Raw genomic sequence first — 27,973 nt, 5'->3', positions numbered from 1 at the left:
ATATATATATATATATATATATATATATGTAAACAATCAAATATAACAAATTTATACTAATATATATAATTATATATATATATATATATATATATATATATATATATATATATATATATAATATATATATATATATATATATATAGTATAAATATAGTATATTTGTTTCTAAATCTATACACTAAATACTAGTATATATATTTGTTTATATAAGTAATTGGAAAATACGTATTATTATTGTTATTATTATTACTAATAACAATGGTCTATTATTAAGCCAGTTTGAGAAATATCAAAAAGCTGGAATCTAGTTTTGTAGTACATCTACATTCTAGCTGTCATGAGGTCGCGCGCACGAGGAGCACGAGCGTCGCTGCGGTGATCGTGCCGCGCGCTCCAGTCTCAGCAGCAGTAGCAGCGGGAGGAGAAACGTATAATCCGCTCCTTAACGTTGACAGCGACGTGACGAGAGCGAATTTAACCGGTCTGTTCAGGAAACGGGACACCGTGACACATATTTGAGCAGAGCCCGTGTGACTTTAACCGCACGGGGTGTTTAGAGACGGAAGAGCGGCTGCCAGGCCGTACGCGGGCGGATGGGATTCCCAGTCTAGATGGAGAGAAACCGAGCGGGCGGAGAAGCGTCGCTGCTGTAAATAATTCAACATCGGCGTGATCAACAAAAATGCATCTGCACCAGGTGCTGACGGGGGCCGTTAACCCAGGGGACTGCTGCTACTCCGTTGGAAGCGTCAACGACGTCCCGTTCACGGTGGGTGAGAATATAAACCTGCGCGGAGCGTTATTTTACGCTTGTGGGTGATCGATGGTCAAGCGTGACGCGTGTGCATGCAGTAGCATCATCATCACCATCATCTCCACCATCATCATCCTCACGATGCGTGTTTAGGTTCAGTGTGCCATCTGTCATCCTCAAGGTTATCTCTGCGTTGTGTGTGTGCGCGTTTGTGTGTCCCTGCAGATCAGGAGTGCGCGCACACACACTCCTGCGGTGTCTATCTATGCAAACTCTAATATGCACGATTGCATGACATGACGTGCAATGCTCATTCAAGATGATGATGATGATGATGATGGTGCAAGGCGCATGAATAGTGATGTAACCTCTTACAACCTTACTTAACTAGCTAGTACCTTGACAGCATCCGTTTATGATTCCCAAAATGCTTCCTATGGAGGTTGTGCAGGTTGCGAAGTAGGTTATGAGTATGACACACTGCCATTGTGGTTGGATGTTGAGCCCATCAGCTGTGCATACAATTACGTCACGAGTACAGTCGACAGGCCAGTGTCTAGTGTGTAGACCTAATCACTGTATGCTGTTCCCTAACAGTGAACGTTAATTCAATCTTCATTTGAAGTAGTACAACAAGAAATAGTTTTAGATTTCTGTAATTCATTTTATAGTTTTATAACAAGCCATAAAACATGATTAGGTATATAAAGCAGACATTTTTTTTCAAGATAAACAAAAAGTGGACCTAAATCGTTTTTAATGTGGACCAGTGTGAACATTAAACTGGCAACAGATATTTCAATGTGAAACCTGCGTGTTGTGTGTGAACGAATAGAGCTGTTTTGTTTACTACACACATGCTCAAGCGCACATGTTCATGGTGTGTTTAGCATTTCACCTCTCACTTTTTGAGGACATGAACGCATTAACTTCATCTCAAGAGACACAACATGCAGCAGAAAATTTGGACAACATTGCAGAATTCAACATGACATAGAATTTGACACATTTTAGATCAGAGGTCACCAACCTTTTTGAAACTGAGAGCTACTTCTTGGGTACAGATTATTGTGAAGGGCTACCAGTTTGATACAAACTTCTTAAATAACAAATTTTCTTAATTTACTTTTAATCTTATGTTATTATTAATAATTAATGATATTCATTTATGTGAAGACACTGGTCACGTTAATGATTTCTCACAATAGTTTTCAACAATGATTTAACAAGGTAGGAAACAGATGAATATCAATATGCAACACTTCATTTGTCTGTAATAAGATAATTTTTTTAATAACTTTATACTATATATAACAATATATATAACAATATATAACTTTTACAGCATTGCAAGTGTGATTTAAAAAGAATAGCTACAAAAAATATTAGATGCAGCTTACTGGTATGCGGTGCTATAGTGAGCTGTTTTTAGAACAGGTCCACGGGCAACTCATGTGATCTTTGCGGGCTACCTGGTGTAGTAGGTATAGTAATTTGTAGTAGGGCTGCACGGTATTGGAAAAATATTACATTGCAATATTTTGTTTTGCTTTGATATACAGTTGAAGTCAGAAATATTAGCCCCCCTTTGAATTTTTTTTCTTTTTTAAATATTTCCTAAATGATGTTTAACAGAGCAAGGAAATTTTCACAGTATGTCTGATAATATTTTTTCTTCTGAAGAAAGTCTTATTTGTTTTATTTCTGCTAGAATAAAAGCAGTGTTAATTTTTTTAAAAAACATTTTAATGTCGAAATTATTAGCCTTTTAAGCGAATTATTTTTTTTTTCTTTTTTCTCTTAATAGTCTACAGAACAAACCACCATTATACATTAGCTTGCCTAATTACCCTAACCTGCCTAGTTAACCTAATTAAACTAGTTAAGCCTTTAAATGTCACTTTAAGCTGTATAGAAGTGTCTTTAAAATATCTAGTAAAATATTATTTACTATCATCATGCAAAGGTAAAATAAATCAGTTATTAGACATGAGTTACAAAGACTATTTAATAACTATTTTACATAAAAAACAGAAATTTCTGTTAAACAGAAATTGGGGAAAAAATTAAACGGGGGCTAATAATTCTGATTTCAACTGTATATTGCATCATGTATATGATGATTTGAATAGCTATATTTGGTAAGATTTCATTAATTGTAGATTGACTGAGATGATCAAGTCTTTTTTCTATGCATTGCATCTGCATAAATCATAATGGAATACAAGCAAAAATAATAAACAGTGCTTTATGGTTTTCTGGAGAGTCTCACTATATTCAAATACAGGAATTAAACAATAAAATGTAAAATTACATGGTCATCATTGTATAAATAATTAAAGTAGTAGTAATATATAAACAATAAACATATATAAACAATCTAATGTGACTATTGCAGATACACACATTGTGATATCAATGCTCAAGTAGGCCTGGGTCAGTATAATCTGACAGTATGATAACCTTGGATATAAATATCACGGTATTGTGATTACTGAGAAAAAAAAAAAAAAAAAAATATATATATATATATATATATAACAAAAACCTTTTTCACCTTTGAAAACAATTTTTAAAATATTTTTTGAAAGATTTATAATATTTTGGGTAAACATGTCAGGCTAAATAATTCAAATGAATCATTCTGCTGTCTTCATTATTTAAAAAAAAAAACCCCACAGATTTCTTTACAATTTAAAATGGCATTTTATTTTTGTGCGCTACACACTGCGATTATAGTGTATCTAAACAGTTTCACCTAATGATTGAATTGCACTATTTGGAAAGGATTTATAGTTACACTTTATTTTAAGGTTCAATTCTCGCTATTAGCAAACCATTAAATATGACTTATGATTTAATAAACTCTTAATTTGCTACTTGATAGATATTAAGTTATTGGGTTAGAGATGTAGAATAAGATCATACAGAATATGTAATTTATAAGTACCAATAAGCAGCCAATACCCCGATAACATGCATGCCTATCAATAATGAGAATTGGTCCCTAAAGTGTTCTCAAATGTGTTAATTTTGATTAATTTGGATGATTCTGTAGGGCAGTGAATCATGCATGAAGTGCAATAAACAAACTACAAGCATAGATTAATGCAATAAAGCAAAGATAAAAGTGAAACAATCCACAGTGCTAAATCGATATATATATATATATATATATATATATATATATATATATGTATATGTATATGTATATATATATATATATATATATATATATATTATATATATATATATGTATATGTATATGTATATGTATATGTATATATATATATATATATATATATATATATATATATATATATATATATATATATATATATATATATATGTATATGTATATGTATGTATATATGTGTGTGTAATCTGCCATTTTTTTCCCTTTTTTTTAAATAAAAAAGGCAGAAATGTGATTCAGCAAATTGTTTGGCAGCTCTACCCTACCCTCACGCCATTTCAATTATTGTAGCAATCATCAAAAGCTGCAGTGATTAGTGCTGGAATATTACTGGCTTCTCCTGAATATCTGCTGTTAAAATGTAGATGCTGATAGAACAATTAGGCTTTGTCTTTTTAAGTAGAGGTACACTTTGATTTGTCATAACGGCAGCTTTTAAACATAAGAACAGAGAAGTGAAACTTGCCCTATTATCTGAAAATGTATCTGTGGTTTAACAGCGTTTCTCCATCAGAAAGTCCACACACATGCTTTCACATGATTAGGTCAGTTTGGAGGGTCTAGGAGAGCAATTTCTCTTTTGAAATGTTTGTCATTGTCAGCTTGCGCAATAGCTGTGTTTGGGCTTGTGTATATGTGTGTGTGTGTGTGTGTGTGTGTGTGTGTGTGGTGGTGGGGGGGGGGGGGGGGGGGAACTTGTTGTCAAGGCTTCAAAGGTCTGCTGTTGTGCAAGACCATATATTAAGCCCTCACCCCTTCATATTATATAGTTAAATATTTTCAGTAAGGCTGAACTTTATAAATATATTAAACTGTTATATAGTGAAACATTGCTATTCAAAAGAACATATTTTACAATGTTATGTGTTTTTTATGATTTCATGAGATGAGTTTAATTTTCATTGGCCGCTTTCACTATTCAGTCTCATAATTCTTTTTAAATCCTTCTAAAATGCTTGATTATCATTATAGTGCTGAATTATTAATAATGATTGGTAGTAATTTTGAAGCTTTTTCTGTCTAAATTATACGAACCACAAGTTTGTTTGTTCATTCGTTCTTTGATAATTAGAGAGTTCAACAGAACCACATTTATTTGAAATGGAAATCTTTTATAATTATAATATTTTATATTAAAAATAGGGCTGTGCAGTATGATAATGTACAGTTAAAGTCAGAATTATTAGCCCCCCTGTTTATTTTTTCCCCCAATTTCTATTTAGCGGAGAGAAGATTTTTTTCAACACATTTCCTAACATAATAGTTTTATTAACTCATTTCTAATAACTGATTTATTTTATCTTTGCCATGATGACAGTAAATAATATTTTACTAGATATTTTTCAAGACACTTCTATACAGCTTAAAGTGGCATTTAAAAGCTTAACTAGGTTAATAAGGTTAACTAGGCATGTTAGGGTAATTAGGCAAGTTATTGTATAATGAGGGTTTGTTCTGTAGACAGACGAAAAAATTAGCTTGAAGGGGCTAATAATTTTGACCTTAAAATGGTTCATAAAAAATTAAAAAATGCTTTTATTCTAGAAAAAAAAAAATAACATAAGACTTTCTCCAGAAGAAAAAACATTATCAGACATACTGTGAAAAATTCTGTGCTGTGTCAAACATAATTTGGGAAATATTTAAAAAAGAAAAAAAAATCAATGGAGGGCTACTAATTCTGACTTCAACTGTATATATCGTATTGATAAAATAAAAAGTCTATAGTTTTTTTTATGCTCTATTGTTTATTAAACAATTTTAAACAATTGTTTATTAGGTGCCGCAAAATACATTGTTTACAGTAATACTTTGTCATTATTTGGATGAGTGCAACATACACTAAATTAAAAAATCAGAATAATAAGTAATATTAAGTACAATGCTTACATTTAGCATTTTATTTAGCAATATTTTATGTTGGGCCTATAATCGTTTGTTTTAAAAAAGTTTTATATTTCATTAATATGTATTTTATAGTTCTACCTTTTTGAATGTGCGCTGAAGTTCTAAATAAAGTAAAAAAAACAATCGCATATGAATGAGCACATTAATGAGTAATAAAAATACTCTAAAATGTATGAAAGAAAAAGTCATTTAGATGTGGTCATGAATATATAACTACAATTATATACAAACCATTTTGAGGAATGTAAACAAAAACAATGGTCCCAGCGTATTTCCTGTTTTACATTTTTAAGTTCTACAGCTTTCTTGAATCCAAAACAAGACATATTGAAAAATAATGTTATGATAGCTGTTTTAACATTAAGTTATGATTGAATTGTCATAGTTATGAAACAGTTTGAAAACAAGCAGGAATTGTTTATGGGCCAATGACATGACCACATTGAAATAGTCTTTAGCTATTTAGTGTATTCTGACCTACAGTATTCTCTGACTAGCTATTTCAGATGTTACTGTAGGTTGAACTACAAACTATGCATCTAATTTGACTTTATTTTAGGCTAAATCTAGATACAAACACCTATTTTACAAGAAAAGAAAGTCTTGTGAACACGAGGTCTATCTCTAGATGTGCCAATTTCTGCCTTGTTTCTCGAATAGACTGATTGGCACAATTATGCATTCACAATGGTTTGAATTGTTATAGGTGTGGACAAATGTATATTTATATTATCTATTATTTTAATTATACAGATCAGAGTGAAATATGTCAGTATTAAAGGACTGACACCCCATACATCATATACAGCCACATCGCACTGCTACGAGAGTGATATTGCGTTCATACAACAGTTTGGCGGCATAATCATGTGTATAAAAAAGAGAATCAAACATGGAGAGTCTCAAAAACCCTTTTGTAAGAGGAACTACTTTTTTTCGCCATTCATTCACATCTGCAGCTGACGGTCAGAACAGCAGAAGCCGTTCACCAATTCACCAACGTTCACCAATTCACCAATGTCACTTTAGAACTAGTATTTGAATGATTCTCTAGCGTAATGGCTTAAGTGATGACAAAACAGGGGATTTTGCTCAAGTTTTAAGATTATAAGGCTGAACGGCATGAAATGCCATCAGTCTACAGAGATTTCCCAGTATTTCTCTGTTGCAATCAGGAGATCACAATATTATAATGGCATACATACAGCACTACTACATACAAAAGAGGGAGATCGACTTAGAAAGTCATTTACCTATTTAATGATGATTTGATCAGATGTAGTTTCAAATTACGCTGTTTTTCTCTTAGGGCTTATTATGCGCTCTCTTTCGCCATCTTGTGGATGGACATCGTCAGCTGTGTTTGCTCAAAGACCGCTGACGTAGTGTCACTCAGAAATTATAAATATTTTAAAATGGGCACTATCCTTTTAAATAAACTGCAAAGTTGCAATCTAAACAACTACATTCTCGACTAAAACAAAGCTAAAAAAGACAAAAAAATATTTGTCAAAACTGTAGAGTGCCCTCTGCTTGTCGCTGTATGTGAGAGGAGTAATACACAAGGGTGAAGGGTTAAGAGGCTGGAAGAGTGCCGTTACTGGCAGAATGTCGCATGGCTATCAGCCAATCAGATTCAAAAACCAGACAGAACTGTTGTATAAATAAATATAAATAATGATCAGGTTATATATATATATGTATGTATGTATGTATGTATGTATGTATGTATGTATGTATGTATGTATGTATGTATGTATGTGACCATTTCAATGTGGTCATTTCATTGGACCATGAATATTTCCTGCTTGTTATCAAACTATTTCATAACTGTAACAAGAGGCAATTTAATCATAACTTAATGTTACAATAACTATCATAACATTATTCATTAATATGTGCCTCTTTCTGGATTCTCGGAAGCTATAGAAATTAAAAATGTAAAACAGGAAATATGTTGGGACCATTGTTTTTGTGTACATCTCTCAACATGGTCTAGAGTTATCAGGATATGTGATGACAAATATTGTGATATGAGATGTTTGTCATATCACTCAGCCCTAATTTTAATTAATTAATTAAATTTAAGAATATTTTTTATTAAGTATTCTTATTTAATCCCTTTTATCAATTTCTACAAAATAATTAAAGCAACAACATCAGTAAGAATAGAACATGTTTAGATTCCTTTACTCCAGCACTGGACTACTGCTGCTTAGGAATAAATTACATTAAAAACTATTATATAACATTTAAAAATCTTTCACATATAATTGTACTGTGCTGTAAAAAATGCTGGGTTCCACGCAATAGATTTTTGTTGTGGGCAACATAAAGGAATTAGTTAATTAATCACATTTTACTAAGTTAAGTGGATAGAACATAAATCAGTTAAGTTGTCCCAAAAAACCTCAAGAATTGCGTTGTTTCAGGTCATTTTAAATAAAGTAGTTTGAACAAACAGCAAACATTTTTGATTATTAGAGACTAAATTATTCCATCAGTGTTGGACATCACATTAAGCTGGATTTGAATAATCACCCTGTCAGTTTTGGCTTAGAAAAGTTCCCGAATTAGCATGTTTTTAATCTATTGTATTATCGTAGCAGAAGAGTAAAGAAGCTTTGGACGACTCAGCATTAGGTTTGTGAAAGCTGTCAATCTCGCTCTCTGGGTGTCAATGCTTTTGGCTTCCTGCTTACTGCATCATTGTCAAGCTTGCACACGATACAGCAAAGAGGAACTGTTTTTTTTTATTATTTTATTTTTCTGCTGTGTAGGAAGACTGGTGTTTGGGGCTTGTGTAGTGTGCGTTTCTGTAGGAATGCTAGCTGTCATTAGACATGGCATAAAAATACACCCCAGCCCAACGCGTCTGAATGTGTTACGGTCACACACAGACTTTACTTAAAGCTGACACACTCTATTCCAATCCCACAGACGCCTCATCCCCAGGGGCCTGCTTGGATCATTAGCCAGCAGGAGGCTTTTTGGGTTTTATTTGGGTGCTGTAACCTCACTGAAATATGATTACATCAACCGTTGTAACATTTGAGATTATGCTTGAAATAAAAAAACGTGCAGAATGCTTTGCCAGGACACGTTTACTGAACTGCTGACGCGTCTCATAACAAGCAGTTGTGCTTCCGGGATCTTCCGGGATGAAGATAAGCATGGTATTGTTGTCTGTGGTCTATTAAAGGGTTAGGTCGCTCAAGCATTAGAGCTAGATTCAATCAAACGTCATTTACTCAGACTTTACTTGTTTCTACCTGGTTTGGCTTGCTTTCTTTTATAGAAAACAATGAAAGATTTCTTTTAATAAAGCCTGAAACCTGTAAAACATTGACTTTTGTAGTTTTTGTTTTTCTTAATATGGATGTCAGTGGTTAATAGTGGTGTAACACAGGGCTCTTTAATTAGTTTGTCATAGCGGCCAGTTCATGAAAAGCATCCCGGAGAGAATATGAGTAATGAAACAACAGCATATAAGAGTCCATATGTTGTATTTTTGCTCCTTAAGACACCCACGTTGGCTTTTTCTACATTAAAAACGTTAATATGTTGTAATTTAAAACTACATAATATCAGTACATTGTACAATGTGGCTTTTTTTACAAACCTATTCAAATGTTGTATTTTGACGCACAACAAAAGCAGTGCGTTAAGTAGGCATCTTTTACATTCAGAAACATTCATATGTTATGTTTTGAAGTGCAAAACAATTAGGGATGCAACGATTATAGATTTTGGTTTTTGGACGATTATTTTCTGAAGAATAATCATGGTTTCACGGTTATCAGGATTATTATGCATTTATTAAAATCAAAACACTATTAGTTTAGAAAATCACAAGAAAACTGCTTATATTTTAAAGTGTTGTGTATTGCTGCTCTGTAACCAAATACAAGCCACAAAAATATTAATAAAAAACAAACAATGGTCTCTCTTAGTCTCTCTTACACACAGAAATATATATATATATATATATATAATATATATATATATATATATATATATTTAACTTGTTCAAACTACTTAATTAAAATGAGCTTCACTGTTTTATGTTCAATCCACATAAATTTGTTTTTAAAGTGTTGAGTTAACTTATTCGATTTGATGTTGGGACAACTTGAATGAATGTGTGAAACCCTGCTGTTTTAGAGTGTATGCTGTGTTCCACCAGACGCTGAACGCACGGATATAAGCAGCGCTATTCGCGTGTAAATAAACGCATGAACATTTGAGTTTACTAGTTTAATTTTGCGCATAAATCTGCCTATTTCGCGCATCAAATTCACTTCACAACAGATGCGGATTTGCGTCATGGGCAGGCCTTCTGTCTGCCCGGTGACTCTAGCTTTGTTGATAAATGGCTAACGTGGATTTTATTGAGAGAATAGCTGTGTTTATGTGCTTTATGAAGGCTGAAAAACGGCATTGATTCATTTAGAGCCGTGTCTGAGTCCACTAGATACTTTCAGAGGTGCACCCAGCTCTGTGAGCTCAAAAACTCCCCAAGAAATGTAATCTGGATGATGGAAGCTTTCAGTGGTGCTTCCGACTGAACCGAGCCTAGTTTGATTAACTGTTGTCAGTGTCAGCAGGAGGAATTTCCCCTGGGACACCATCAACAGGCGCTACGTCATAATCACACCCCCACAAGAGGAAGCTCCTGATTGGTTAACGCGGCGCGAATGTCCACTGAAATTCAGATTTTCCAACTCGAGCGATTTGCGCGAAACATGTGTTAAGCTTATCAATCGCGCAAAACGCTCAACTCACGCCGCTAGATAGTGACAGAGACCACATAATAAGCCCTTAGAGGAGAAAAACTCAGCGTAATTTTAATACAGCTGATCAAATCATTATTTAAACTGGTAAGTTATATTCTAAGTTGATCTTTCACTCTTTTGTATGTTTGTAGTGCTGTATTTATACCATAGTGATTATAGTGTATTGAGTATGACATATGGACTCAATATCAGGAATGTACGCATTTTGTGTTGGCCACTCTTTGTATAACCCTGAGTTACTTTTTGGTTGGCCATCTGTTTATTTATATTGCGTCTCCTGTTTTTGTTACTGCAGACTAGTTCAGTGAAAAGAAAGAAAGAAAAAATGCTCGCATGTGTCTAGCGTTTTTCCTTATCGAAACACAACAGTAATCTAATAGTGTTTGCGCTGATTTGGCTTTTTCAGGGGTTAATTATTGTGATCTCCCGATTCTGCCAACAGAGAAATAAATCTTAATCTTAAATGGTGAGCAAAAATCACCTGTTTTGTCATCACTTAGACATTATGCTTGAGAATTATTCAAAGACTAGCTCTAAGTGACGTTTGTGAAGTATAGCGAACAGTTTCTGCTGTTCTGACCATCAGCTTTGCAGATTGTGAATGAATGGCAGAAGAAAGTAGTTCCCTCTATAAAAGGACTTTTAGATTTTCTGTGTGTTCTTTTTTATACACGATCGTGCTTTCGAACTGTTGTATAAATGCAATATCACACTCGTAGTTAGTGCGATTATCGCTTGTATATTGTCACTGATGGGACACTACAAGGCACTTGGAACACGCCCTCCCCCATCAATGCCTCCCATCAGTGTCTGATTGATATTTAGTACCATATCACGCTGTACTATGATGTGATATTGCTCATATATAACAATGGTTTTGAAAAATAGTACAGTCAAATTTATATGTTAGAGAAAAATATTAATTAAAAAAATCTAAAAAGAGGAAAATCAAGAGAAAAAAAATCTCAGATATATTTGTTGCAATATTTCACTTGAATTTAAAGGTATTATCTTTCTTTTTCTAAAAATGTTCGCTGAGTAAAATATTATTCTTTAAAATATATCTGTTTAATTAATGTTTTATAAAATGCAATAAAATATATTAACTGTGTTCTCTGAAAAAATTATAAAATAAATTTTCAAAATAGGTTGTACTTATTTATGCACTGTTTATTTATTTATTCATTGAATGCATTTAACGTGCATTGCTAGTTATTGATTCTAATCTGTTATGAAATTCGCCAATAGACTTTTTGTTTTGTTCCTGCAGTTGTTAATGTATACTGTAGGTGTGCATATAAATATGCTAATGTTATGAAAGCTAACCCTTGTTCTTAAAAATAGGATCATGAGATAAAAGCACCTACCAAACCTGTCTGTACAAGAAGAGATACAGTCTTTCGTTTTTACTTTTGGCTTTTTGATTCCGGAAAGAGTTATGCAGAAGGATAGGTCAAATTGTTTCCCAAATGTTTTTATTTTTCTTTGGTGGTGCCTAATCAGAAGAAAAGTACTCCCCCCCCCACCCCATATACAGTTGAAGTAAAAAGTGTTTTTTTTTTTTTTTTTGATTGGCTGTAAAATGTTATACACTCACCTGCCACTTTATTAAGTACACCTTACTAGTACCAGGTTTGACCCCCTTTTGCCTTCACTAGTAAAGTGAACTCATTGTCACATTCAAGAACCAGTCTGAGATGATTCATGCTTTATGACAGGCACGTTATCCTACTGGAAGTAGCTATCAGAAGATAGGTATACTGTGGTCATAAAGGGATGGACATGGTCACCAACAATACTCAGGTAGGCTGTGGTGTTGACATGATGCTCAATTCCTGCTAATGAGCCCAAGTGTGGCAAGAAAATATTCCTTACACCCATTAACACCACACCTCCCCACCAGCCTGAAGTGTGTGATACAAGGCAGCATGGATCCATGGTTTCATGTTTGTTTACGAAAAATTCGGGACCCTATCGAGACTCATCCACACTAGGGCAACATTTTTCTTCCAATCTTCTATTGTCCAGTTTTGGTGAGCCTGTGCGAATTTTAGACTTAGTTTCTATTCTAGCTGACAGGACTGGCACCCGGGTGTGGGCTTCTGCTGCTGTAGCCCATCTGCCTCAATGTTCGATGTGTTTTGTATTCAGAGATGCTCTTCTGCAAACCTTGGTTTGTAACAAGTGGTTATTTGAGTTACTGTTGCTCATACCAGTCTGGCTATTCTCCTCTGACCTCTGGCATCAGCAAGGCATGTGCGCCCACAGAATTGCTGCTCATTGGATATTTTCTCTTTTTCGGACCATTCTCTGTAAACTATGCACAGGTTGTACCTAATAAAGTGGCCGGTGTGTGTACAATGACTTGCCTATAAAACATGCGCTATAGGTGAATTGGGTAAACTAAATTGTCCGTAGTGTATGTGTGTGAATGATTGTTGTATGGATGTTTCCCAGTGATGGATTGCAGCTGGAAGGGCATCCGCTGCGTAAAAACATATGCTGGATTAGTTTTCGGTTCATTCTGCTGTGGCGACCCCCCCAGATTAATAAAGGGACTTGGCTGAAAAGAAAATGATTGTATGTTGGTTGAAGCACACTGTGTAGCTGGTGTTGGGTATAGTTTATCTGCTTTTGTTTGTGTACTGATGAGCTATCTGAACTCAGTATAGGGTGTAGCAAAGCTGATACTTTACAAATTAAGGTCTTTCACTATTTAAACAGTGCTGGTATGTCAGTAGCCGCTCACCATACTGCAGCAGAATAGCCCTTTATGAGCTTAAAGCGTTCAGTGGGACTAGTCTTGATCCCTGAAGAGTATTACAATCACTGCTCACATGGCGGATCACCAATGCTGACAGGCACGCAGAGCTGAATCGGGCAGGATGAGTCCAGTTGTCTTCTCCCAGAGGATCATGTTCTCTCAGATTGATGAATGATGTCTTGCTCTAGTCGCGTTCAGTCTCTCAGTGCAGATTGACATTAATGATAGTTTGTTGCGCTGAACACACATGCACACACTTATTCACTCATGCATGCAGCACACCCACACTCACTAACACAGACACACACACAAATTCATACTCACTCACTTATTCGCTCACACAGAGACTTACTCGTTTACTCACACACAAACTCACTTATTCACTCACGCGCATGCACGCAGCACACACATACACACTCATTCACACACATATTTATATTTACACTGTCTCACACACACACGCTCATTCTCTCACACCCATGCATGTGGCACAAACCCACACATACACTCACTCACTCACTCACTCACTCACTCACAGTTGCACACACACATGCACACACTCACACAGTTTACACACAAAACACACACTTTTTTACACAAACAATTACTCATTTACACAAACACACACTTTCACAGTTTGCATGTTCTCCCTGTGTTGGCGTGGGTGCCCCCAGTTTTCACCCACAGTTCACCACAGCCAAGACGTGCTATAGGTGAATTGAATAAACTAAATTGGCCGTAGTGTTAATGTGATGTGAATTGCAAGTGTATGGGTGTGGAGTTTGCAAGTGTTTGTGTGGAGTTTGAATGTTCTCCCTGTGTTCGCGTGGGTTTCCTCTGGGTGCTCTGGTTTCTCCCACAAGTCCAAAGTGAGCATGAAGTAAGTTTATACCACACGGACAAATATAAACCAAATCAGAATAACATCAACCTATTTTGCTCATCAGATATGTTGTGGATAAAGGCTAAATTATAATTAAACTTAACAGAAGAGAGTCATATGTATCGTGTTGTACTTGTAGCTATAGTCAAAGAAAACAGTCCGGTGTGAAAGCTTAATGTGACTTTTTCAGTTTCAGCTTTTTAGTGACTCTCAGAGCTGAGTATAAGTAGTGTTCTCTTGATGACGTGGCTACGAATGAGACCCGGATGAATGACCCCTAAAGTAGGCATACATGTAAATGTGGAGGGCATGGCCCCAATGAGTTTCATCACAGTTGTTTTGTCCACTGATTGGCCCATTGTCCACTGGAGTTTTACACACTTGGAATTTACATAAGAACAAGGAAACAGTGGTGTCTGAGGCACACCCGTAGCCCATTTCCATATACTGATCTTTTATTATTCTACTATGCCTTGGTTACCCCAGATTTCATTATAGGTCACCTTTAATAAATAACAGATTGGCTATGATAGCAGCAATTTAGAATTGTAAAAAAAAGTAAGCTGGTTAATATTAGAATTTAATTGGAATTATACATTCACACTGGAGTTGGTGTGCGTGTGTTGCCCAGTCTTGTCTATATTGGGAATGAGTGTCATTTTGATCTTGTTTGCTTTCAGTGGCTCTGTGCTCTCTTCCCATTAATAAGTCATAGAGAGGATGAGAACACAAACACACACGCACACACACACACATACTGCTCAGAACAACAGGTGCAGCTTTTGGGTCTTCAGTCTGGACTGACTAATATCTTGTGGCAACCTGTTAGTGTGTGTGTGAATGTATGTCTGCATTACACATTATACTACGACAGAATCAGTCACGCTAAGATATAAACAGACTGTTTAAAACTGAATAAATGTTTTGTTTTGTACTGTATGGTATGGTATTTTGCATTCGGTCCAGGTTTGTTTTACTGTAATAAATTAAAACTATGCAGGTGATGAAATAAGATTCCAAAAGGGCTGTGAACATTAGTGCGTATGTTCTGTTATCATATAAATTGTTATTTTACAGACTGAGCCTTTGAACAGTTGATTATTACTTGCTTTTTACTTTAATCAAAGTGTTTGAAAAGTGTTTGTCTCCCTAAAGAAAGAACTGCCTGAAACAAGATACTAATAATTCCATTCTTTCTTCAGGGCTGGGAGATATCAAATATTTATCATGTTAATGTTGTTAATGTTTCATATCAATCAGTATAATTACCTTTTGTTTTTTTATGCCCAGCTAAAAAAAATGATGGGTTGTCGTAACCTAACATTGGGTCAGATATGGACAAACCCAACACTGGGTAAATCTAAATCTTAAAATGCAGTTAAATTAACCTTTGTGCGCTGTTGGGGATGTTTTCATCCACTTTGGGGTGATTTTTGAGTCTTAATTTGGCTGCAGCTTTCTTTGTTTCAGCGAATGGAATGATTTTTAGTAACAAATCTTTTTTTGACACATATTTTGGGAAAACGCTTTGAAAAAAAAAATCAGCAAATTGACTACCCTTTTGTTGTTTGTGACTGTTTTTGCCCACTTTACTCCCATTATAATAGCATTTTTTGATTGCAAAGCCATGGTAGCATATCATCATTCATTCTTGATTGTTGCTTTGTTTTCCCTGTTTGGAAAAGGTAAAGTGTGCGTGTGCGTGCGTGTGCGTGCGTGTGTGCGCGTGCGTGCGTGTGCGTGTGCGTGTGCACCTTTGCGCACTTATCAAATCTCAGCTCTCAGAAGATAGTAAACATAATAAGCGTCTTTATGCACACACACTATAATCTGCTGTTTTACTCCATAGAACTCCACATAAAAGCCAGAAACATTTTGGCACAGGCCTATTTAAAGGGTTAATTCTGCCAACTGATGATCAACATTAAAATGACACATTTACCTCTTCCCAACTAGGAAAACCACCAACAATTAAGAATGCATGATTATATGCCGTCTTGGCTTCACAATCCAAAAAATGTAATTATAATAAAAGTCAGTGGGGCAAAAACAGCCACAAACATAATGAAAGGGTAGTCAATTTGAACCGTACACAAGGACTAACATAGAAGTTGGTGATGCAGTCTGTGGACAGCACTCTCCAAGACACTTAATGGCAGCATTCTTTGGCAATGTGTATATATATTTTTTTTATTGTGGCTTTGTTTTGTTTAGGGAAAATATTTTTTTAACAACGTTAATAAAAAGGAATCATCAAAGAGAAATATTAAAAAATATAAAATCTTGTTCAATCTTTGTAGTTGTTTTTCTTTTTTCCCCCCAATAACCAAAGTCCCTTTAAGGCAAATTAATTCCACTCGGTAGCCATCTTTGAAACGCCTGCTTGGGCCAATCCTGTCTGAATGAGGAAGCATCAAATTCTCTAAAACTGTACGATTACATACATATTTTGAATCACCAATAAAAATTAAGCAAACAACTGTCTGATAAGTTTTACTTTCTAAACGTTCAATCAAACAAAATCTTGCATATTTCAGGGTGCCCAAGCTAATGTACATGCGCACTTGAAAGAAACAAGATCACGACACCAACCTCATTTATGGCAGTTTTAACATATTATCATCCACTGCATATGCCATTGATGGCGAATGTCCTCCAGAAATGACAGCGACTCTTTGTTTATAAGTTTGTGGCCATTTGAGTAGTTCAAAGTTCTAGTTTAGAACGACCAAGAGGTGACACTCAATAGAACGTTCCATTGCAACAGCAGCACCCAGTAACACCCAATAAACGATTCCGCCATTTGGAGGTGAAAGCGATTTTGGCCCATACATTGGATCTTTATTGCTGTCGCAATTGCAAGCATCTGCTTTGTTTTTATTTATTTATATAAAAAGCGCATTAGCTGAGATACCAACCTGAAAGACGACATACAACACTTACTATCACAATCATCAGCACTTCTAAAGTTTATTTTACAGACTTATAATATGCTGTGTTCTATTTGGAATTTTCATTCCAAAATGGCTGCCTTGTGACACTAGCGGCATCTAGTGGATGTTTCCCAAATCGCACTAGAGTGTCGCCTCTTGGTGATTACATGCTCTGAGTAGTTGCTGATGTCATATGATGTGCATTTGACAGGACGGACTGTATTCTGTGTTGTTTTATACGGATTACAACACTAAAAAAAACGTTTGTTTAAAGTGCACTTTAAAAGTATTAGCTGAGATTCCAGTGTGTTTGTTGAATACCAAACTGTCGTAAAAGCACATGTCTGGTCTGAGCTTCTCCCCCAGAGAAACGTTAGTCTGTAGACCTTTTCTTGGAATGCAAACTGACCCATTATGCTTTGCGTGTATGGGCCAGGAGAATGCTAAGAACTTCCGGTCGGCAGCTGATGCGTGTAAACTGTCACATTTGGACAGCTTTGAAACGATAGTTTTAATCTATTTTACCTGCGTTTATCTTCTTTAAACTGATACTGCTGTCGATCAGCACCATCTCCTGGGCTGATCATTTTAAAAAATGTGATCTAATAGGATGGAAAACAACTGCTGTGAGGCATTTTCCCCTCGTTGTCAGACAGCATCTTTTGCTGTTTAAATAAAGCATCGTCATCGCTAAAGTCACATGTACAGTCCCACTTACACACTGATTTAACAACTGTGACAAAGTAAAAATGAATTGACATTTTGAAATGACAGCAAAACACAACCCGTGGTAAATACAACACACTATATGAAACAAACGGCTCGCGATTAGAATGAACATGCAATCAGCCAGCAGAGTATCAGTCACAGACTTTTATTGGTCATTTTTGTAAATTGCATGACTTGCATACCGGTCAAGTTCATGCCAGTATCTGATTTGCTCATAATGCAGGTGAAGTATTGTGTGTGTGCATGTGGCGGTGTGTGTGTTTTGAAGAGCCGCTGAGCTAACAGCTGACAGGCCAGGGAAACACACACACACACGCACTGTATTTCTGACGGCAGACACGTGAACTAGGAGAGAATGTTTTTCTCGTGCGCTTAATAAACCACATCTGACAAATTATAACAGCTTTAATACACATCTTTCAAATAGTATTGTGTTACAAAAGCACTAAAATCCACTCAAAACTTGATGGAAACCCATTTTCGGAGTGCAAATTACCGCTTGTAAAACGGAAGTTCTTAGCATTCTAATACCGGAAGACGCTGGTCGCTATGGCGCCCCTCCATGCAGCAGTCGAAGAAAAAGGTTCTAGAGCGATCGATGATTGGCTCCTCTACTAGTAGGGCGGAGCTTCATTTCGCCATATTGACCGTTACACTTTTCCCCGAAACTATATGTGACATGTCTTGTGCATTCTACATCTTTGCAATAACTCACCTGAATTTAATGTAAACAAAGCAATCTGACCAATCAGAGAGATGATGAATGTATACACAATATGGATCTGAGCCCATCATTCATTTTGAGACTCTAGTCCCAGAAGTGTTTTCTCTTTAATAATTCTGTATGCAGTGTTGTTATAATCATAAACTCAACAATCAGTTATTATGTGATCACAACATTAACAAACTTTGTTTAAAACGAAAATCAATATTATACATTGAATATGTCTTTCTAGGCAAGCTCCAAAAAAAAATTAGAAAACCAGTACCTTTTGTAGGACACAGTCCAGACATTTTGCATATTGCGTGCATAATTTCTCAGACTTCTATTAACCAGTAAGGGGGTATATTGCAATGTGGAAGCCGAGTGTTGGTGCGTAGAACATTGCCAGGAGGAAATGTAACCCCAAAAAAAGCAGGATGGATCAGTAAGCATATTTAGATCATCAAATGGGCACATCTGTGACATATAAAGTAGGAGGAGGACTCTCTCTCTCTCTCTCTCTCTCTCTCTGTCTCTCTCTGTGTGCTTTTAATGTGGATTTCTAGGCTCTGCTTATGTCCATAGTGGTGTTAACTCTGCAATTACATTTTTTTTTTACCACAGTATTGGAAATTGTCACAACACATTGTGTTTAGATGGCACACAGTATAATTATGCATGTAGATGTACTGTATGCAGGTTTGTAAATATGGCCCTCCTGGGTCATTACACTCTGTCTCGGTTATGTTTTGACACTCATTGCAACATTTGTGTTGTCTAAAAGCACTTTCACTTGAACCAGCATCAACATAGAAATTTCAACATTTGAAAGTGAACTTTTAAAGAAAAAAAATAATAGTAATAGAACTACAAAATAAGGAAAAGAAAACTAAGTTCCTTGTTTGTTTGTTTTTATTGTTCCCAGTTTACTGTTTGATCGTATGCTGTATTAATTTAATAATACAGTTACAAAAATACTATGAGCAATTATCACAATTTAAAATGACATGTCTGTTTTAATTAATATAATATTGTTTGATTATTCCTTTATTTGTTCCTGTGGTGACTGGACATTTCTTCAGCCAATGAAGTCATCAGTGACTATGTTTACACGGACATCATTAATCGAATTATTTGCATTAATCTAAATAAAACAATAATATGATTAAGATGTTTACATGAGTTGCTTTTTTTTTGCTTTTTCCTTTCATGATCCCATTTTACATGTTATTGTACATAATTCGATTAACGTCGTTGCATCACTATGCTATCCACATTTCCTCTGGAGTTTCATGTAATTTTGGGTGTTTCATTTCAACTGCACTTTCACTTTCATTCAGGAACATTTTATGCATACCCAACGTGACAAACGCGATATTGAATGCAAGTATGCACTGGTGGAAGAGTGTTGTTTTAATGGAATTTCATATGCGAAAAAATGTGCTGGAAAAAAAATGCTGCATTACGTGACGCAGGTGTCTGTGATCCTGAGTAGGAGCAGAGAATAATGTCAAACAGCCGTGTTTGTATAGACTATCCTGTCGCAAAATGTGGCAAAAATCCTACACGACGGTAATAGTTTGATTAAGATGTTTACATGTCTGTACCGTACTTCAATAATGTGACTAAAATCAACATACTCCACGTCTTAATTCGATTTCTGTTTAGTTTGATTATGACCTTAATCTGATTAAATTAATCAAAAATTACATAGTTGACTCTTGATCAGAGTATTTCTTAATCAGATTATTGGTGTTTCTGTAAATGTACTCACTGATTGATCCTTTCATGATCCCGTTTTACATGTTATAGCACATAATTCGATAAATGTCATTGCATCACCACACTATGCACATTTCATCTGGAGTTTCATGTAATTTCGTGTGTTTCATTTTTAATTTGTCGACATTAACTTCAGTTTATCACTTTCACTTTCATTCATGAACAATTCATGCACGCCCCCCTTGACAAATGAAATATTGGATGCGAGTATGAACTGCTGAAAGAGTGTTGTTTTAATATGATACTGCATGCCATATAAAAAAAAAAAAAAACCTCCACATTTCGTGATGCACGTGTCTATGATCCTTCACTGACTCGGTAGGTGCAGAGAATAGTGTCAAACAGCCCTGTGTTCAGATTATTCTGTTGCAAAATGTGGCAAAATTCCTACATGACAGTAATAGTTTGATTAAGGTGTTTACACGTCTGTAATGCACTTCAATAATTCGACTAAAATCGGCATACTCCACACGTCTTAATCCGATTTCTGTTTAGTTCGATTATGACCTTAATTGGGTTAAATTAATCAAAAATCCCTGTTTACGTGGTAGATCTTATTTACTATATCACGTAGCCTACTATGTTAGGTGTGCAATCTGAAACAATGACACAAATCATAAAAATAAAGCTTCTTTTTTTGGTCTCTTGTCAAGACAAGATGTAAAACGGTAGGGATTAAGCCATAGGAAGGTTGTATAACTCTTATTTTTATTCACAATCTTACTTTCTCTCAGATTTTACTCCCCGGAGCATCTGACGTCATGTCACACATAAAACATGCGTTAGGGCTTCCCCTACCGTAATACACATAAAACACGGATTGCCGTGAAACACTTCAATTACAGGGAAGCGGTTTCTCTCGTTAACGCAGGTAAAGAGTTCAACGAAAGAATTTATCGATTTGACGCACAACATAATACAATAAATTCAGTCATGTCCAGCAGCCGTCATCCTTGAACCAAACTCATCCTCACCTGTCTGTTCCATTGCTCCGTTTGCTCCAACTTTCTTTTGCAGTCTGAAGCTCGTCAAACGCACAAAATGCCCAATTCGCACAACAAGCTGAAAACTCCCCCTGCCCCCCTTCCATGCAATGTAATGATTGTGAGACGTAATTTTTCATACTAGAATGATGCAGAAGTCATTCTAGTATGCTGATTTGTGTAAGAAACACCAAACTGCATTCTTAAGTAATTTACAGATAGAATAGTGATTCATTTTATTGAATGCTAAATAATTATTAAATGTTGACAGACTTGTTGGCATGTTAAAGAAGTGGATTGTTGTATTGTAATGAGGAGATTTTTTTCTTAATGTTTTTCTTTTTTCTTTCTTTTTTTGTAGGCTTATGGATCAGGCTGTGATATTGTGATCCTCGCCAGTGATTTCGAGTGTGTTCAGATTATTCCTGGAGCTCAGAATGGAAACATTCAGGTGGGCTGTGTGGAGTGCTCTCAGCAGCTCGGCAGGGTAAGACCAAATCTCAAATTCTTTGCATTCACATTGCTTATACACTATGCATGTATGATGCTTACAGAAAACCTTGCATCTTCTAACTTTTTTCATCTAGCAGTGCATCAATATTTTGCCATTTTAATTACCACTCTCTTTATTCCTGAAAATACTGTGCAAAATGAATTGCTAGCATAATCATATTAGCCATTATTATTAATAAAAACCAAGAAAAATGTCACTATTGTAGACGTGTGTGTGTGTGCGTGTGTGTGTGTGTGTGTGTATGTATGCGTGTCTGTGTGTGTGTGTGTGTGTGTGTGTGTGTGTGTGTGTGTGTGTGTGTGTGTGTGTATGCGTTTGTGTGTGCTTGCCTAGTAGAAATCCCACTGTAATAGAAATTCTGGGCCAAAATTTTAATTCCAGATGCACTTGGTTGAAAAAACTAAACCAAAAATGCTTTGTGATAATTATTAATTATTTTATTGAATGTATAAAAAAAATTAACGATTTCAATTTATTATTCAATTGCTGATTTTTAGAAACGCAAGATCAGCGAATAAGTAAAGGCATACTTTTACCATGACAGCAAAGTAGTGCTATTGAAAGCAGCATGAAAAAGTATACTAAGTAGAAACAGGCACGTTATTTGAGCTGACTTTACTTTACTAGCATGTGTGGAGTGTGGTACATATAAGGGAATATCCACAAGGTAGAAAATTGAGCTTTTTTGACAGTGAAGCATGCACAGACTTGTCAGTGTTGCACTCTGCTTCTTGTGCTTTGATCCACACAGCAGCAAGGCTGTGCAAGCCATTGAAATGAATGGGTTACATAGCTCAGTGTTTTTCGTGTTCACTGTGAAAGCCGCTTCAGACCATGCAGTGACTATGGCTGGAGGAGGAGTAAAAGCAGCGTGCTGAGCACCACATATCAACAAAAACACAGCAGAAATGCAAAGTTGAGGAGTAAATGTAAAAAAAGTATATATAGTTTATCATAGAAAAAATATTTACTTATGTAATTGCTCTGGAAAACTCTCAGGTTTCCAAACTTTTACAATTAAGGGTTAAGCCAAACACATACTCGCACGGCTTAATGTCAGTTTATTGAAAGCTGGCCTATCTTTTTACTGTTACTACTACTAACACAGATCCAATATGCTGATGCATGCATTATTTTTCGCGTACTTCAATGTTCATTTAAGACAATAAAAAGTGTGTTTACAAGGATACCAAATTAATATGACTGTTGGTATATGATTTTTGCAAGTATTGAAATGACTATCTGTGTCTATATGGCCAATTAACCTTCTTTTTCAAAATATTAATGTGTAATGAATATTTTATAGTATTTTTGAGTGTATTTTTTTGTAAATGTGAAAATGTCTCCAGTGTTCAGATACCATCTGTTATTAGATAATGCACAGTGTTAGTTACTAGCTTTACCAAATGGAGTTGCACTTTCACCATCTGTTCCTGGATTGACAAAGGACAGTCTAAAACTGGCTCTAATCACTGTGTCAGCCTAGTTGAGTGCTAAATCAAATTTATTTAAAAGCTGGGATGGAAAAGCTGGGATGGAATGCAGAAGATGAAACGGATGAAATACGGCTCTTTTATTTTTTCTAATGGTGCCTCTGCTCTTTTAAAATAGTTTCTTTAATTATTATTTGTTGTTTTTAGATTGCTGCATCTTATGGAAATACTGTGTGTATTTTTGAACCAATTTCTTCCAATCCAAACAAACGTCACAAGGTGAGTTTTCACTTTACCTTTATGAGAAAATGCTGATTATTATTATAGACTTTTAGTATATTTTGGTAAATTATCCAAACATACAGCTAAATATCATGCTTTAACAAAATGTCTTTTATAGTGATTATATTTAAATATAAAACAATTATATTCAGTTTAAATTCATATATAAATTTATTTCTGAAAATAACAGATCTTTTTTTCTCTTTTTTTCCCCCCTCTTTCCAAAGCAACTGAATTACCAGTGGCAGAAGACTGGTCAGTTCTTCCTCAATGCTATAACCTACAATCTAGCTTGGGACCCCCAAGGTTTGTGTGAAATAGGAATGAGCTAAATATTTGCGTTTTTAAATTTTTTTTTTATCACATTGCATTTGCAGGACAATCAACTTGCTGTGTGTTGAAGGTTTATAATGCTTTGCTTCACATCTGGTGGTCATTTTCTTCTAAATTTGTGAGTTTAAAGTCCTTTAACAAAAGGCAGGCCATTGATTAACCCTTAATATTACACTGCTGTCTGGAATACTCAATTCTGATTGATCAGTTACAGCATTCGAAAGTATATTATTCTGAGATAACATCCACTAAATAACACAGGCTCATTTAGGAACTTGGAATCACCTTGGCAGTCAGCAAATACGTTCAAATCCATATACTTACATAGACACAGATATGTATCTGCTTGCCTGTCATGCCTAAATTTTTGACTGTTTTTGACTGTTTGGTGCCGTCTTCTGAAGTATTAATATATAGGTTATTATATGCTCTATTCAGCCAGTTTAGTTTCTGTCAGCTTTGCATTTTTGACTCTTTGACGCCATCTTGTGACTGAAAAATACATAGATTAGTATATACTCTATTTTCAACCTATTTCGATTCTGTCAGCTTTGCATTTTTGACTGTTTGGCGCCATCTTGTAACTTAATAATATATAGGTTAATATATGCTCTATTTAGCCAGTTTCGATTCTATAAGCTTTGCATTTTGACTGTTTAGCACCATCTTGTGTCTAAAACATACAAAGGTTAGAATATGCTCTATTCAGCCAATTCGATTTTGTCAGCTTTGCATTTTTTGACTCTTTTGTGCCATCCTGTTACTGAGTAATACATAGGTTAGTATATGCTTTAATTAGCTGGTTTTGATTCTTTCAGCTCTGTGTTATTTACTTTTTGGAGCCATCTTGTAACTGAATAATACGTTGGTTAGTATATGCTCTATACAACCAGTTTCGATTCTGTGAGCTTTGCATTTTTGACTGTTTAGTGCCATCTTGTGACTAAATAATACATAGGTTAGTATATGCTCTATTCAGCTGGTTTCGATTCTGTCAGCTTTGCATTTTTGACTGTTTGGCGCCATCTTGTCACTAAGTAATACACAGGTTAGTATATGCTCTATTCAGCCAGTTTTGTTTCTGTCACCTTTGCGTTTCTTGAGTGTTTGGCGCCATCTTTTGACTGAATAATGCACAGGTTAGTGTATACTCCATTAGCTGTTTTCGTTTCTGTCAGCTTTGCGATTAATGAAAGAATTAATAAACTATTACGGCTCAGAACAATGTTTTCTGTCTAATTTATATGTTTTGTGGCAAGTAGCTGTGTAATAAGTAGGATAAAATACATTTGCAACATAAATCCCTTCAGTCATATACAACAAACTTCCTGTCAGGCTTTATTTTGCGATAACAACCCCCTAGATGTACTTTATCCCTAACAAATGACATGTCTTTGATATGTAGGCAACCGTATCTTGGCGGCGACGGAGCGTTTGCAGCTCTGGGCTCCTCCAGCCAGTGACGCCCTGATAGAGGAAGAGGACAGTCAGCTGAATGATGACAGAGCTCTTGAACTCGTACTAAACGACTGGAAGTGTGTCTGGCAGTGCAAGTAAGTGTTCTTCCACCTCTGTCTGCATGCTAAATCTTTAATGCCGACTGTCAGATTTACTGAACATGAAAGCACATTTGAGGAATTAAACTACTTCAAATGCTCGAACATTCAAAAAATAACTCTTGCTGTTTGCTCAAGCAACTTATTTAAAATGAGCTGAAACAACACAATTATTGAGTGTTTTTTGGGGGGACAACTTAATTGTTTTATGTTCAATCCACTTAAACTTGTAAAAACGAATCCAACTTAATTTCTTCATGTTGCCCCAATACAAATAGATTGTGTGGAAACCAGCATTTTTTTACAGTGTATGTTAGGAAAAGTATAATTTTGCTATTTCCAAATTCGTGTACAGCATTTAAAAAAATTTAAATAAAAATATTTACTTGTTTTTTGTAAAATTTATATATTTAAAACTCACACTATGTGTTTTGTTTCAGGACCGCTGCTGCTATTCTCATCACTCAGTGGTCTCCAGATGGAGAATACTTTGCCACTATTGGAAAGGTACACATACACATTGACACATGTGTCAGCAGGGCTTGAAATTTTGGTTGCATAAGCGCCTGAAATTTTGAGTATGCGACCTCAAAATATATTTTGGAGTATTTGTACGAGTGCGTAAAATTGTTGCCGTGCGACCAGTTTTCACTGCAAAATGTTCGCCACATGCGTGGATTTAGGGGACAATAAGGCAGAATGCGTCTTTGCACCTGCTATGCCAAACGCAACACTCAGGAAAAGTTTAAAACATTTGTCATGTCAACTTGCTGCTGTAAACAAAGCCTGACTCAATCTCTTCTGATTGGCTCATTGCTCTATAACTGAATGCTAATGGATTGGTTAATATCAGCAATCAAACACTCAGGCCCCGTTTACACTAATACAATTAGTTTTAAAACGCATAAGTTTTGCTATGGTTATGCCTTCTGTACACACTACGCTGTAGTTTTCGAGCACCGAAAACAGAGAGTTTGGAAACGGGAAAACTGATACATCTGAAAACGGAGGCTGATTGGGGCTATTTCCTCAATTTCAAGTAGCCTACACAAAGTTCAGTCTTGCATCCTCGCCTTGTAAGTTCAGACTTCGCAAGTTTGATATGGAAAACAAACTCCCGAGGACACGTCGGGTAAACCTTCAAAGGGAACAGTGTACTTTATAACCTCATTCACATCACCCTGGCTACGTTGTTTCACTTTCTCAAAATAATATAAAATGAAAACATGATATAAGAAACTGCCTATTTTCATTTTGATATTAGCAACTTAACAGACACCAAAATGTTGAGGCGTCATGTAGCCACATTTATATGACCATCATCTTCATGCATATTTATAACAAAACAGAGCCTATAACATAACTGCCTCCTTTAATTTTCATTGAAAATATGAAACATACCCTCTCTTTTGCTGAATATCAGTTTTAATAATGATAATAATGATAATAATGGCCATTATAAAAGTATAACGTACAATAGGTTTATAAAATATAGAAAATAAAGGCAAGCATTCAGTGAAATGTGCCGAATCAGTGTTTGCGGTTACATTAATATATTATCTTATCTTTGTGCTCAGCCTTACCTTAGAACAAGTAATAGATTCAAAACACCAAAGTCGGGGAATATGTCGTTAGATATAGACAACATGATTAATTAAATATCACGTTCAACAAATATAGTGAGATTAGATCCAGCGGTAGATTGTGGCTGGCCTGACCGTAGTCTCATACGGGTAGATGTGCTCAAAGCATGCTGCAGTGCATGCCAGTGTGTGTGGTCAGGTGACGTGCGTTTTCTGGGGTGTAATGTAGACGGAAAAGTTTAGAAACGCTGGGTGAAACGCCAGTGTGGATGTGGATCGTTTTCATTCTAAAACGCCGTTTTAAAGGGCACCTATGGTGAAAAATTTACTTTTCAAGCTGTTTGGACGGACTTATGTTTGGGTATAGTGTATAGACCATCATATTGGGGTGATATAAACACACCCAGTCCTTCTTTATCAATTTAACAACATAAAAACGTTGTACCAATTGAAGCGGTTTTGAGACTGACCGCAACTTGACTTAGGAGTGCGGTCCCCCGCCCACCAATATTGATTGACAGGCACTCATTACAACATCCTCAGTTTGTTGTTTCACGTTCACCGTTTTCAGCGTGTGAGTCAAAGCGATGTCACCAAAGAAACACCCTTGCTCTATTATTGGATGTAAGGCTCATTGGGCCTTCATCGTCTTCCTGTTAAAAACAGTTGATCCACCGAGTCTTTCAGCACTCTCTTCAAAAACACTCGATTGATCTTGGCTGGCAGATCAACATTCACCACATGATCGCTGTCATCGGCGCTATTGTTTGTAACTTTAGGTGGGTTTGCAAATATGTGTGCTTTTCATTGCGTCTTCCTTAAACTTCAGCCGTTTGCA

The 27,973-nt window shown here is 35.6% G+C and overlaps 1 protein-coding gene across 3 annotated transcripts in view; it reads left to right on the top strand.

Annotated features, from left to right (window-relative positions):
* The first annotated feature begins 393 nt into the window (after positions 1 to 393).
* Positions 394 to 27,973, top strand: part of dmxl2 (Dmx-like 2) — a 141,763-nt gene continuing 114,183 nt past the window's right edge. For all 3 annotated transcript variants that reach the window (XM_056478914.1, XM_056478915.1, XM_056478912.1), the window contains exons 1-6: positions 394 to 772; positions 21,796 to 21,921; positions 23,589 to 23,660; positions 23,891 to 23,969; positions 25,402 to 25,549; positions 25,993 to 26,059. In XM_056478914.1, coding sequence (XP_056334889.1) covers positions 686 to 772; positions 21,796 to 21,921; positions 23,589 to 23,660; positions 23,891 to 23,969; positions 25,402 to 25,549; positions 25,993 to 26,059 — 579 coding nt within the window. In that variant the 5' untranslated portion in view covers positions 394 to 685. The remainder of the gene's footprint in view (positions 773 to 21,795; positions 21,922 to 23,588; positions 23,661 to 23,890; positions 23,970 to 25,401; positions 25,550 to 25,992; positions 26,060 to 27,973) is intronic.

Source organism: Danio aesculapii, chromosome 18 (assembly GCF_903798145.1).
Source record: "Danio aesculapii chromosome 18, fDanAes4.1, whole genome shotgun sequence".
Classification (NCBI taxonomy): Eukaryota; Metazoa; Chordata; class Actinopteri; order Cypriniformes; family Danionidae; genus Danio; species Danio aesculapii.
This window is presented reverse-complemented; position numbering and strand designations above follow the sequence as displayed.